This window comes from Bombus bifarius, unplaced genomic scaffold, assembly GCF_011952205.1.
Source record: "Bombus bifarius isolate JDL3187 unplaced genomic scaffold, Bbif_JDL3187 scf7180000008208, whole genome shotgun sequence".
NCBI classification, from domain to species: Eukaryota; Metazoa; Arthropoda; class Insecta; order Hymenoptera; family Apidae; genus Bombus; species Bombus bifarius.
The window spans coordinates 1,085,568-1,099,155 of record NW_022884511.1 but is presented as its reverse complement, the minus strand read 5'-3'; the positions used below and the strand labels follow the sequence as shown (position 1 = coordinate 1,099,155).

The 13,588-nt window shown below is 36.2% G+C and overlaps 1 protein-coding gene across 1 annotated transcript in view; it reads right to left on the bottom strand.

The window, feature by feature from the left end:
- The window catches only part of LOC117210665 (formin-like protein), a 32,399-nt gene that overhangs the window by 10,933 nt on the left and 7,878 nt on the right, over window positions 1-13,588 (bottom strand). The window contains 1 exon segment of the mRNA XM_033453891.1: window positions 3,183-3,266. Coding sequence (XP_033309782.1) covers window positions 3,183-3,266 — 84 coding nt within the window.

The window sequence follows — 13,588 nt, the reverse complement described above, 5'->3', positions numbered from 1 at the left end:
TGCAATTCCACACTCAACCACAATGGGCGAGGTTCCACTAACGCGTAGAACAATATCCCACGCTTTTTCTAAATGCATGCGTGCATAGTACCTGAGTGAATGCGAGTCAAACTAATTTGCTTAATTCCAACCATAGGAGTTTGTTCTTTGAACCTACTTTCATGTCGCGTTTACACTTTCATACCGCTTTCAAAAGGATCTTCGTTACTTTCTTCCAATTATTTCATACAACAACGCGATACAGTTTCTTCCTTGAAGATCGATCTAGTTTTTCTAATTTTTATAGATATTTAACCGAATAGAAAAAACCTGTGAAAGAAGCTCGAAGTCCAGAGAATTCTGCATTTCCAAAAACTTTGCAAGGAGTTCATTCGGCGAGCAGACGTGATTTTTCGAATATTCCGACGAGAGAGAAGTTTACAAGCTGTGTAGAGCGTCGTATGCACGTGTGTACGGCTACGCCGATGAGTGAGGGATGCTGTACGCTTTTTTTCAGCCCGCTTTCTTGTATCGTATAATAGCACGGCTTGCATTACATCCGTGTCGTGTTACCCACATGCCCTACAGGCCCGTTAAAGAATTGAGACGGGCCATCGATGACCCCGAACAGGCAACCCTGTCGCCTCAAGAATATCTTGTTTCATCAACACATTCTATGCAACAACATCTTATGATTTTATGTAACACTTTACGAACCTCGTCGAACTAACGCACTTGCAGCGGTCAAGTTCTCTATTTAACCCTTCAACAGCGTAATAAAACAACAAAGAATTCAGACTGAACTTATTTCTTTTTATCGACAAAATTTAATTCTGTAATTAATACAAGTCTTTCGTTAAGAAATGACTCGATCGGTAGATTAAAGTTGCGTACGTCAAAAATCGCTAGAATTTGCCATTATTCACGATCTATAAAAGGAAAATAGGAAAGTTACAAGGTGGGTCAGAGACGTTTCAAGCGATTACAGGTAGAAGTTGTGGAATGTGGTGTAGGGAGTGACTAGAATCGTGTCTGGGAAAGTGCTGTAGCAAGTGAAAGGGGATGAAGAGAAGGGGGCGAGTGAATGAGAACGATAAAGGGGATTCGTTCGTGCGATGCTAATCAGCAACCTGCGAGTTGTTTCATCGGACATGCAATATGTTTTCGTGGTTCTATGCTAAATGAAAAATATTTTCTTTCCGATGCTTTGGAACTCGAAATACAAAATTATAGCCGTAGAGATGTCGTATTTTACAACAAGTAACGTATTAACCGGATTATCCTCTGGAAATTTATAATATTCAAAATAATCTGAATTCTAAAGATATCTAACTTTTCTGCATCTTTTCCGATCCAGACGAATCGTGAAATCCATTTTCTGCTTTCTACTGCTGTGCTCTACCGGAGCTCGCGATGAGAAAAGGGAATAATTTCCACTCGAGACGAGTTCCACCCTAACTGCTTGACTCTTCTCGGTTTAACGAGGCAAGTAGTCCACCTAAACCGCAAAAACCTTCCCTGAACTCTTTACAGAAACCCTTTGTAACTTTTTTTTTCCTGCTATTTCGGAACACAAAACGAACTAATGTATGCCTTAAACCGCTCCATTCTTCCACAGAAACGTTTTAAATGGCTCCCCGGATCGTCAGCGTTAAACGACTTCATTGTGAAAGCGAAGAATATATTTAAACCATGTAAACACCATTAAATTTCACGACTATATATCTACCAATTAAAATTGCAAATATTATAAGTTCCTCTTCTTTTCCTAATTTTTTTTTTTTTTTTTTTTTTTTTTGGTAGTAATGTTTAAAGTATTGGTCACAAAGCGTTGAAATTGACGAATACATTAATACTATGTAAAGCTAATCGCCTATAAATTCGAATAATTAATACAGAAAAATACTAATCAAAGTTGCATTTCATTCGGACGCGATTCATTCAAATACAGAAGTAGCGTTATCGTTGGTGACCAAGAACGGAATCATATTTCACTACGACTACGTTGGAGGTAACATTTCTCTCATGACATGACAGAAAAATTGCGATATCTATAGTTAAGTTCTATTCGTTATGCTTATTACGTGCTATCCACTCAATCTCTCATTCATTTCGAAATAAAATTAATAAATATGCCTATCTAAATGACACAGTTGCTGAGGCAATAATATCTCCCTATCGACGATAAACTTCAACAATTTAATATAAAAGCCGACATTTAAAAGAACATAAGCCAATACGAGAAATATTAAATTATTCATTTTGTTAACCACATTGTAAGGCCAAGTAATTAGGAATTATGTCTAATAATAACTGAATCGTAGTATCGACGTTCCTTATATTTTGGAAAATCAGGCAACGAGTTTAACGTAAGCGAGTTTGCGAAGCGCTTAACGCGTCTTTCATAATCCACGCTCTTCGTGGATCAGAAGAGGTGTCTCGTTCGACGACACTTTTGCTCGCCCTCGATTAAGCTCGAGATTAAACCCACTTAAGCATAGCCCCACAGACGTGTATGCATCAAACGAACGACTATATACGTCTGCCCGGCGATACTGCATTCGCTCGTTAAACGTCTGCGATCTATATATAGAATAAAACGTGTCTTACTTTTTACGTGCATTTTCTACGATCTGACGTTGATACGGTTTGCATTTGATAACAACGCAGACCTTTTTTCTGAAATCTTTGGAGGCTATCGCGGGCGAATGTTCACTTTTCGTATCAAGAAATTAACAAACTTAAAGAATGTGCGTTTAAACGTCTCATTATTATTCGATACTGCAGTTGAAAAAAATAATCTGTACGAACCGAACAAATGTAGTTATTTGAACGAAAGAAATAAGTTGAAGAAAGATCGTGAGACTGTGTATAAAGTAAGGGTCGTGGACCCGCATTCATTGGACAGTATGGAATTAAACGAGCACGAAGCGGGCAAAGATGTCAGACCACGCCGATTAACAATAAGTTCGTCAAGTTAAAGGTTGATTACGTCATTCTTATAATGGCAACGTTGTATCAATTTCGCGAGGAATGTTTATAGATGATAGCAAATATGAAAAGAACAAAGCTGTTTAAGAGCCTACGAGTAAACGTCTTTCGTTTAGAGAAAAATTGCACTCTGAAGCGATATTTAAAATAGCGTAAATCCTATGAAGCCGGTTCTGGAAACAGGCTATCATTCATACAGGCTGTATACTCACTTGATCGCATATGATGTCCCACTTTTTCTCGTTGTCGTATTGCTTCAAAAGCTTCGCTTTGTCCGGTGGCAGATCCATTGAAGCCTGAAACACAGAAAAAATCCAAGTTTCACTTTAATGTCTATGACAAAGAGAAAGAGTCGTGGCTTTCCATTTTTCTTTCTTTCTTCTTCGACACGCAATTGCATGGTATAAAATCGAGTCATGATACGAATATAATTCATTCGAAATAATTGTATTTATTCACGGTTACATTATATTACAATAGAGAAGGAGAATAATAAAGGTTATAAATAAGCGTTAATAAATTACAAGGTACGTAATGTTTATAATATAAACAGCACGTTGCGCATTATAAATGTAGTCAGGCTTATGTAAGTTACCTTGTAGGAATTTTCAGATAAGAATTTTCAGTTATTCCTAGCTTGCAATTATTAAGATACTCGCAACGTACAATTGGTTTTTACGTCGTACTATTTACGACTAAACTAAAGTATAGTTCATCTATCGCTTTAGCAGTAACGAAATATCTCGTTGGCAACAGTTTTTACTAGCGAATAAAAATTACTGTGTTTCTTGCTAGTTTGCAAATATATTAAAATCGAACAAGTACTGTTTGAAATTATTAAAAAAAGACACAAGCATCTGTTTCACGATTAATTATTTGAGTAATTCAGCCTAATAAGATAGGATAAATAATTAAATCCTTTCTATTAAGAGCCGTACATTAATTATTCAAATATTCAAAGCCAGAGATTTCCCAAAGTTCCCCTCGTGTTTGAATTGCTCTTGTTAAGGTAATGAAGTCGTTAGTTGGAAAAGAAATAAGGAACAAGCACCCAAAGGCCAAAGACTGAGGGTATTGAGTGGCCTCCACCCTCATCCTCTCCAAATCCTACTTATACCATATTTTACGATGATTATACAAACAATATTAATATTTCGTAGCGACAATGCAAGTTAAAGAAAATTCCTAGAACTGAACAAATACTCATCATCGAGTAAAAGAAGATTATCGCAACTTTGAAGTAACCTTTAAAAAATGTCGTATATGAGCTATAATTTGTTGAAAACAAAATTATCGATATGTGACAAGGCAATTTAAAAAATTTCCTGCAACTGAACAAATGTTCATTACCAAGTAAAAGAAGATTATTGCGACTTTGAAGTAACCTTTAAAAAAAGTCGTATATGAGCTATAATTTGTTGCAAACAAAATTATCGATATGTGACACAAAGTACTCGACCATGACGCATATGCAATAACACGCGATAACCGCCTCAATGACTCTTTTAAACAAAAAAAAAAAAAAAAGAATAAAGGATAATTAAACATGTACAAATTGTAACAACGAATATTCTGTGATTTTCAAACGACTTTAACAAGCGAAAAAGGGGTATCGGATTAATTTTTGACTAAGCATTTTCAGACTCTATCGTTAAACGAAGAAGCACTATTTCTAATATCTAACTCATTTCTGCACGTAGCATAACTTCCTGCTAATTATTCGCTCGTATCGAGGATTAGTCAAGATCTCTATCTTTCGTACAACAAATTTTCAAACTAAATTTTATCAGCAACAAAGCATCGTGCATATACGTATGTGTAAACTAGTACATATATCTATATCGCTCGTACTTTTAGTCGACATAAATTTCCTTTTTTTACGTAATACACGACATTCCATGTAATAACTGAAAGTGAAAACTTGCAATTTCTATCGTTTCTCTTGACGTCTAACCAAGGGATAGATAGAGGAAAGATTGTAAATATTGCCGCGGCAGTTATACGTGTACAAAAAAGGATCGCGAAGTAAACGCGACGGTAGTACATGTACACAGTCGTCAAGTGTACGTCGTGGTGGCTAGGGACGAGCATAGTCGACGAATAATTATCAAAGAGCGGATGCGGAAGCCACGAGTGCATGACATCACTACTCGCGATACATATACATTGCATATACGGTGCTGCTACTAAACGTTAGATCGAGCGATAGCACGATGTACGCGTTCCAGGCCAGAAATTACATAAATAGTAAGTTACACGGCCAGTTTCGAATGCAATCTTCCCAAGTAAACTTGATAAAATATATTACGCAAACTGTGCTCTGTTATATCGAGAACGCGTTATACACTGTTGGCTTGATCGACTGACCAATAGCTAGATAGCTATAGATAAGGCAAAGGATTTTTATAATTACTGAAATATATTTCGATCAGAATAGTTCAAAAAAATTGGAGCATTAAATCATTGAAACGGACACATAAGTTAGAAATAACGGTATCGATCCCGAATGATCGTTTTTCTATACGGTTCTTTGCTTCTCAGAGAAAGCAAACGCACGTTCTCCTTCGGTAAGCAGAGTGAATCGCAATTTCCAACAACGTATCATGTAAAGAGTTCTATGAAAATCTGGTTTTTGTTTTGCAACAGTCGTTTATTCGAAACGAATAAGTAAAAGCTGTAATTTTTCGCAGGCTAAACTATATTTGTACAGTCACGCTTCTTAATTATTTGGAGCAACTCTGGTTTCGATTCTGTTTTATGAATATTGCTTAATTTATTTGTGTTGAGAACGTTATTTCAGTTCGCGTTAAAAACCTTGTTCCATCTTTTTTTTGGGGGGGAGGGGCGGTGATACTCCAACGCTTGAGAAAATAATTATATTAGTCTCCTCTTCTTGGATATACCATTAGTTACAGGAAGGATCTATATATAAAATGTATATGATATGAAGCGAAACAAGTTAATGTCAGAAGCTGCCATCTACTTTGTTCGAGTTAAAAGCTCTTAATACAGATGTTCCCCTTGATATTTACCGAAGTGCGCTGTAAGAAGCAAACAACTTAACCAAGGAAACGTTGAAAAGTCAAGTAATCGATAATCTGAAGTGACACATCAAAAAGAAGTCCCTCCTTGGCAATAATCAATACCATCTACCCTAAGGCATCCTTAATTCTTTCGTTTTCATTCTTTAAAAAACATTCAAAACGATTAAGTTTTCATGATACATAATTACAAAATAATAGCTTGAAACTAACATTGCTTAAGAACTAATACAATTTCAAGATAGTTCTGCTATCAAGACGAACCAACCATACTCGCCGAGAAAAAGCGTACGATCGTTGAAAGACTAATTCTTTTTAATAAAAACCAGAAGGCGAAATACATGTCCAGACGGAGTTCCTGGTATTATACGCAAAGCTGCGTTGGAATAATGAAACGTGTGTTTTCAGGTCAAGGGTCACCGGAAGTGGAGATTAGAAAGGGCAGAGTTTGCTAGACAAATAGTACCTCAATCTTGCTTTAAATGCATTGTGTATCGTTGGACGGTTCGCTTTTAAAATGTCTTGTAAAACGCGCGTAATACATAAATAAAAGCTGTTTTTTATAAATGTTGAAGTACTTCCATAAACCGCTATAGAAAAAGAGAAATGTAATGGTGTGGTGCAAAAACTGTTGGAAACGGAGCTACGTTCCTTACATTAGTACCTCATAAAAGCTTCATAGATATGTGATACCACCGTCAGTAGGGTCGACGACATAAAGAAAAAAAGGATTCTCACAAGGCGATCAATCGCGGAAAGTCCCCTTCAGCAGACTCATGCAGTTAGCCGGTTCCATGTTTCTCTGGCCAGTTGCTCCCCATCCAACAATCGATGCTAGGGGCGAGGGTTGAGCCTCCCTTTTGTGGTGTACCAATACTCTCGCGCACTTTGTACTCGAGTACGTGCATGCTCGCGCGTATGATTGCGTGGATGCACCATCACACGTAGGGATCTATATAGCACGTGAACACGATCGAGAATCAGTTGGAGCACTTGAAGCAATGATAGAATCCCTCTAGAGTTGTATGGCGCACGCCCACAGCGTTCGTTTCTCTTCTCTTCCACCCCACGTTTCTTTTCCTTCTATTGGTCGTCGTTATGGGTGGGTGGCACGCCATAAATATTTTTAGAGTGCTGACATCAATTATATTTTATTAAGTATCGACGCTGCTTTCTTTCCTTCTATCCAACTATATAAATATAAAATACAAAACATTTTGAAATGTTGTAAACATGATGTATCTATCACTTATAGTTTTACTCGTGCTTCTTACTTATGAACAAGTGTAACCGGTTATTAAAGCCGGTTTAATTCTGTGTTATCGCATTATTCCATTTGTCGATACGTGTTGCGACATTTTCATCACGAATGCTTAAAGTTAAATGTTTATAAACATTAATGTCAAAGAATTTGTATAATAAAACACTTATTACGGAAAGTAACTCAAGCAGTATCTTGATGCAATAGAACTCCAAATATGGAAATGCCTCGGAAACAGGGCCGCGTAGCTGCTGTTCAATCACTTTTTCCGCATGCAGCGCGTCTTGTTACGCAAAAACAATTTTTTTAAAAGACACGATAGAATCTATCGAATACCAGTCGAAATACGATCGGTTCGAAGGAAATGGAATTCCTGTAAAACTATGTAATAATTCATTCTCAAGAAGATATTTCTCTTCCAGAAATGATAAATGTTTGCACGTTTATATTATTGATACATATTATTTAGTCGATTCTGCTTCCTTCTAAATCGATTTATTAGCTTACGTGCTTAATCGATTTACCATCTCTGCTTGTATAACGTTTGCACCGCGTTTCAGTCGTTTGAATACACTAAATCGCAATGTAAAGGTAGTTAATGTGCAGAAGAAACATTTTTAGTGACAGACGTTTATCTTTAGTTCAATATACATATGTTTGATAGCAAATATCTAGATTAACATGTATGATATGATTCATCAATATCAAACAGTACAACAATAGATATTAATTATTTTGAAGAACATTATACAAATGTGATTTACGTAATGAATTAAAATCACTGCAACTATCTCGGCCAAACTTTGCGCACGATGCACATGCACTTAACTATACACGCGATTATAATGTACATACTTTCGCGGCCGCGTCAAGTTTCCTTGTTACCAACAAGATGACGTAAAAAGCCCCACACGCTCGTATATCTATTCTTCTCCTTTTTCATACGAGTGTCTTGCACAAACTTGTTTTTCCTTCTCGTAGAAATTATAACTTGGAACGTTATCGACACGCTTCGTTTATAATATACAAATTTTAATTCATATCGTTAAGTAAGAATTACAAAATAGTTCTTATTCTTTTTATATACCGTGCAAGAATAAACTTATCAGAATACAAAATATTTAGATACAGGGTGGTTGGTAGTTACCAACACCAGGGTGGTACAAGCGGAAAGGGGGTGATTCTACGCGAAAAAAGAAGTCGAAAATATAGAATAAAAATTTTTTTTTAATTTTTCCATCGAGACAACGATCTATAGTGAGATCCGTTATAACGTACCGCACGCGTACCGAGCGAAAATTCAAAGTCGATTTTCTCGAAAACAAAGCCTCAAATGAAAAATTTTTATTCTATATTTTCGACTTCTTTTTTCGCGTAAAATCACCCCCTTTCCGCTTGTACCACCAGTTACCAACCATCCTGTATATTATGTATATTATCGAATATTTTCGACACTTTCACTCGATTCTCTCTCACCCCAAATTGTAAGTACAGAAATGTACATGTATGGCGAATAGAGTTCCGCGATTGCGGTGATAAAAGGACATAGACACATCAAATAACAAATCCTTATATTTTATTCTTCAAAATTAATTCAATTAGCACTGAATCAAAAACATACTGCAGCGTAAAAGAAAAGTCGTGGTTGCCCATACTTTTTTTTAGATTCAGTCATATAATATTTTTATTTAGCGTTGGTGCATGTACATATACGCAAGATAAATACTATCGTCCGATATTTTAAATGCAGCTTTGAAGTCATGATTCATATGTGGCATAACGAAATCGCACGAACGGTATTCGTTACTATACGAAACGTGACACGCATTAGCAACCAACAGAAGAAAACTAAGAATGAAATAATTCCACGACAAATTATTCTTGGAAGTTGGGCCACTATTAAGGAAATGCCGCTTCCGTAAGAGTCCGGATACACCGAGAATAGAATGTTCATTTCGTGCTTTCTTGATCGTTGGTCCTCCCGGATACCACAGTTGGTGATACGAGTATCCTCGATTAAAAGAATATACATGTTACGACATAAAAATTTAGAGTAAATAAATAATTTTTGAACAATTTTATCGAGTAATTTCATCCGAATCAAATATAGCATTGAAAGCATTAAAATAATAATAAAAGTTGTATACTACATCGTGTTACTACGCTGATATTACGTTATTTTTTACGCCAATGAAATAACAGTCTAACAGTACAGGGACCAAAAATAATTTTTATTACTGACTTCGTCGGGGTTACAAGCTTCTGCTCGTTACACAGACACTGACCTTCGAATCAGCTAACAAGAGAAACTAACTCACAGAACCTCCGTTTTCGGACGAGTAATTTTCAACCAGCAACTGAAAACAAACCATCCCAGTAGTTTAAACGCGATAAAACTAAAGCTGAAAGTTTGTATAATTCATTTAAAAATCGAAATAACGTTCCAAACGGATAATACTGACTTTTTTTGTTCCTATTAATTCATCAAATCAGTGAAATGAGAAAATCACTATTATTTCTTTTAAATACAGTTGTTTGATTGGTCATGCGTAATTCAGTGAAAATTCTACTATGTGAAATTGGAGATAACATATTTGACATTTGCGATTAACATATATTTTTAAAAGTCACTGATAACTCTTGCTGAATCACAAAAGGAAGCATTACATTTCCGTTTGAACTATTGATAACTGATCATCATCCGCTCAAAATATATTTAAGTATTAGTTCCTCTTACTTGAAACTTCAAACCCAATTGTGCCGAGCTCTCAAATAAAAATTATTTACAACAGTAAAGACGTAACCTTATTCTTTGAACGTACATTATTTGCAATTTTGCACGGCATGATACCTGACGTGAGCTGATATCTGATTCTCCGGATCAGATAAAATTCTCACGATCCAGAAAGATTGGAGAAAGTCAGTGGCAAGCGTGTTAAAGCACATTCAATGGCAATACTACGATCGGCGCTAATAAATGTTAGAATAAATGGAGCAACGTTTGCGCGTATACATTGGCCAATGTGAAATTCGAGTGGCAACGCTAGGCAACTATAAAGCCTAATTAGCAAATTTTGGGTTGGGATGCTAACCCATGGGAGGGTATTATAACAATCGCGCCTAACAACCTTTCCAGGAAATGAATGCCTAACCTAAATTACCTAAATTACGCGTGTTTGTATGTTTTAATTTACGAACGTAATCTGAATTGACATACGCTTCAAATAAAGTGAATTTTACTTACAATAAAAATTTATTGTTTTGAAGTATGTCTATCGATAATTCATTTTAATAATTTGGATGAAAGTATACACGTGATAATATGACTTACAAATAACAATGCCTAATAAATCACATTGAAATAGATTTGAATAGAACGATTGACTGTATCGTTAACTGGTCTCGAAAATATCAAAGTCCCGTAGAGTTGAATGAGAGAGCGTCGTCTAAAATTAAATGATAGCGTCACACGCACTCGTGCCGACAGTACATAGTGACATCATCTTGCAAATTCACGCACGATTACGTGTCTTTTTTCCTCTTATTCGTTATTAACCCTTTATCTACTACTTACTGTACCCACTGTGTCCGTCTTTGCTGTCTCTCACTTTCTGAATCATTTTTATTTTTATTTTCTCTCTCATTTAATCTCGTTAGTTGTCGATGTTTACGTTGTTACTTTGTACTCCTTTACTTTCTTCACCCAAACACGAACAAAACAGTTTCAACAATTCAGTCGGTTTACTCATCGTCCAGCATGGATATGACTCGTAAAGTCCTTTTGATATGTTCCATATTTCTGCAGGGCGCGACGGAATTATATTTCGCGACGCGAGTAGAATTTAGAATTATCGAACGATGTATGTATATGTCGTAGGACGATATTTAGTGCTTTCAATGAAAAATTGAAAGATATAATTCATCGACTTTTTATACGAGCAAGAGCACAATTTTTCAGCTATGTTTGCTTCTTTTTATAAACTTTCAAACTTGAAATATTTGTTAACGTTAGAAAAATATTGAGCCGAAAGTAATCAAAAGAATCCAGTAGAATCAACAATTTTCTTTACTAACATAAACCATATCCTTAAATTAATTATTGTATGTGTAATTGATATGTATCTATCTGATGGATGTTTTCATTCAGTTACCGGTTTTAATCCATCCATCCTTGCTATGGACGAATATACATGCATGCCTTTTTCTTATTCGTTATTACAGTAATTAATATTAATTCTCTGTTAAAGAAATGAATTTCTTTCTCATCTCTCGAAACATAACGAAACGAATACAAATACGAACTTCATAATACACTAAAATTTCACGCGCTCCAGATACAAGTGTTGCGTTAAAAATGGTAGCCGACTTTCACGCAACTAATGATCCGGTCAGATGCGATAATTAGAGACTTAACACGCGTTAACCGACCGCTGCAGAAGCATTCAGCTGAGTCATTGCAGCGGAGTATAAAATACCAAGAGATCTATGAATTTGCACTTATTCCATCAGTATCATCATCAATAGTATATTTCCATGAAGTATACCTTGTTAAAATGAAGTAATCAGTTTGAATAGCAAAAAAATGAATAAATCCATTGATCTAAATTCAAATGAATAACGATTGTATCCTCTCAATGTCTAATACTATACGGTACTGTGCAGAAGACTTGAGTCATCCACAATAGTGATTTTATGGTCACAACAAGTCAAATAAAGATAACACTTTAGATATTCTCTTTTAGGGTGAGAAATATGTAAATTAAATGGTATAAAATATATATAGTGTAATCTACGAATCGCAGATTTAAAGGGAATAAACTCAGCAATTTGAGAAGCTGCACGCGTATAAAATGGATAGTCGTAGAACGGATTTCGAATGTACCCTCTTGGGATCGCTGAACTTCAAGGAGAATCGAAAGTTAGGGGAGGTTATGGCCCCTGACGACGACGACGTGGATAGGAGGGAACGTGGAAACGCATATGCGCAGCCGAACATGACCAGACGAGGGTGAAGCGAGGGTAAAAGAAGGGTGCATAGACCGTACGGAGCCAGCCTCGTTACCAGGGATGCACCCCCAGGTACAAAACATTGCCTTCGTGTTGGTCCATGAGCCGTGAAAATGATTAAACCCTCGTGTAGCCCAAGTATAAAATACCCGATTTTTATTTATGCTTCCGGAGACGTGATTTCTACTCTTAATTATCGTGCACGATTTTTACTCTATGATACTACCTTTTGTCCATATGATTACGCCAAATAAAGAATTCACTTTTACCTACAGTTGCTTAAATTTTATTTTGTGAAATTGTTTCTTTCTCATTTTTTATTTGAACTACAAAACTACGATAATTGTAATTGCGTGTGTTTTATAAATTTTTATAGAGTGCAGAAATATGGTTTATAAGATGAACGATGTTAATTTAGATTTCATTTCAACGTACACCTGGCACAGGTATAAGGACCATCTGATAAAAGGCTCAAACTTTTCAATTGAACGAGTTGTTCCTTTTTCTAACTGTTATATCAAAATAAAAGTCAGAAAATAGAAAAGAACACGGATACGTGATTGTGGGCCAACGAATCGATTATTTTTCCCGATACTCACTGAGACGGAATAAAGATGGTCGCGTGCTTTCTTCGTACAAAACAACCTCAGAATATAAAACGCTCCATGAACGATGAAAACGTGGGATAACTGTGGTAGTAGGATTGTGTCGCAGTGTACACCGGTTAGTGACACACCTAGGATTCTCTGCTGTGGCAGTCGTCCAACTAACAAGCCGACACCCTCACCCACGTTACTGTTGAATAAACCCATGTACGATAATATACATACGTATACGTATAGCCGATAGAGAAGCTGGGAGGAAGATATAAAACGACGATAAAGGGAGGAGACGAGGAGAGAATGTGAAAAGGGACTGGGATGAGCGAGAAAGACGGCAACTACATCTTCTATGTTCAAAAGATGGACCCACTGACTGTCGAACGAGCGAGTAAACTATAAAGGAAAAAATGCCAGTGAAACAGAGGTGCTGACAAGGGCTAAATGAAAGGAGAAAAGAGGAACCTCGCTTTAATTTTATAAAAGTGAAACAAAGAAGAAATGTAGAAAAAGGACGAAGAAGATAGCTGATAATAAATAAAAAGAAAATGGGAAGATATTATCGAAGAGATGAAAAAGAAGAGAAAATATCATAAAAGGTAAAAGCAGGATCGAAAGTAAACGCAAACGAAGAAGATAGCGACACGAGGGGAGCTTTCACAGTTACATATGTACAAGTCTCCATGTACATGCACGTATATGCGTATACA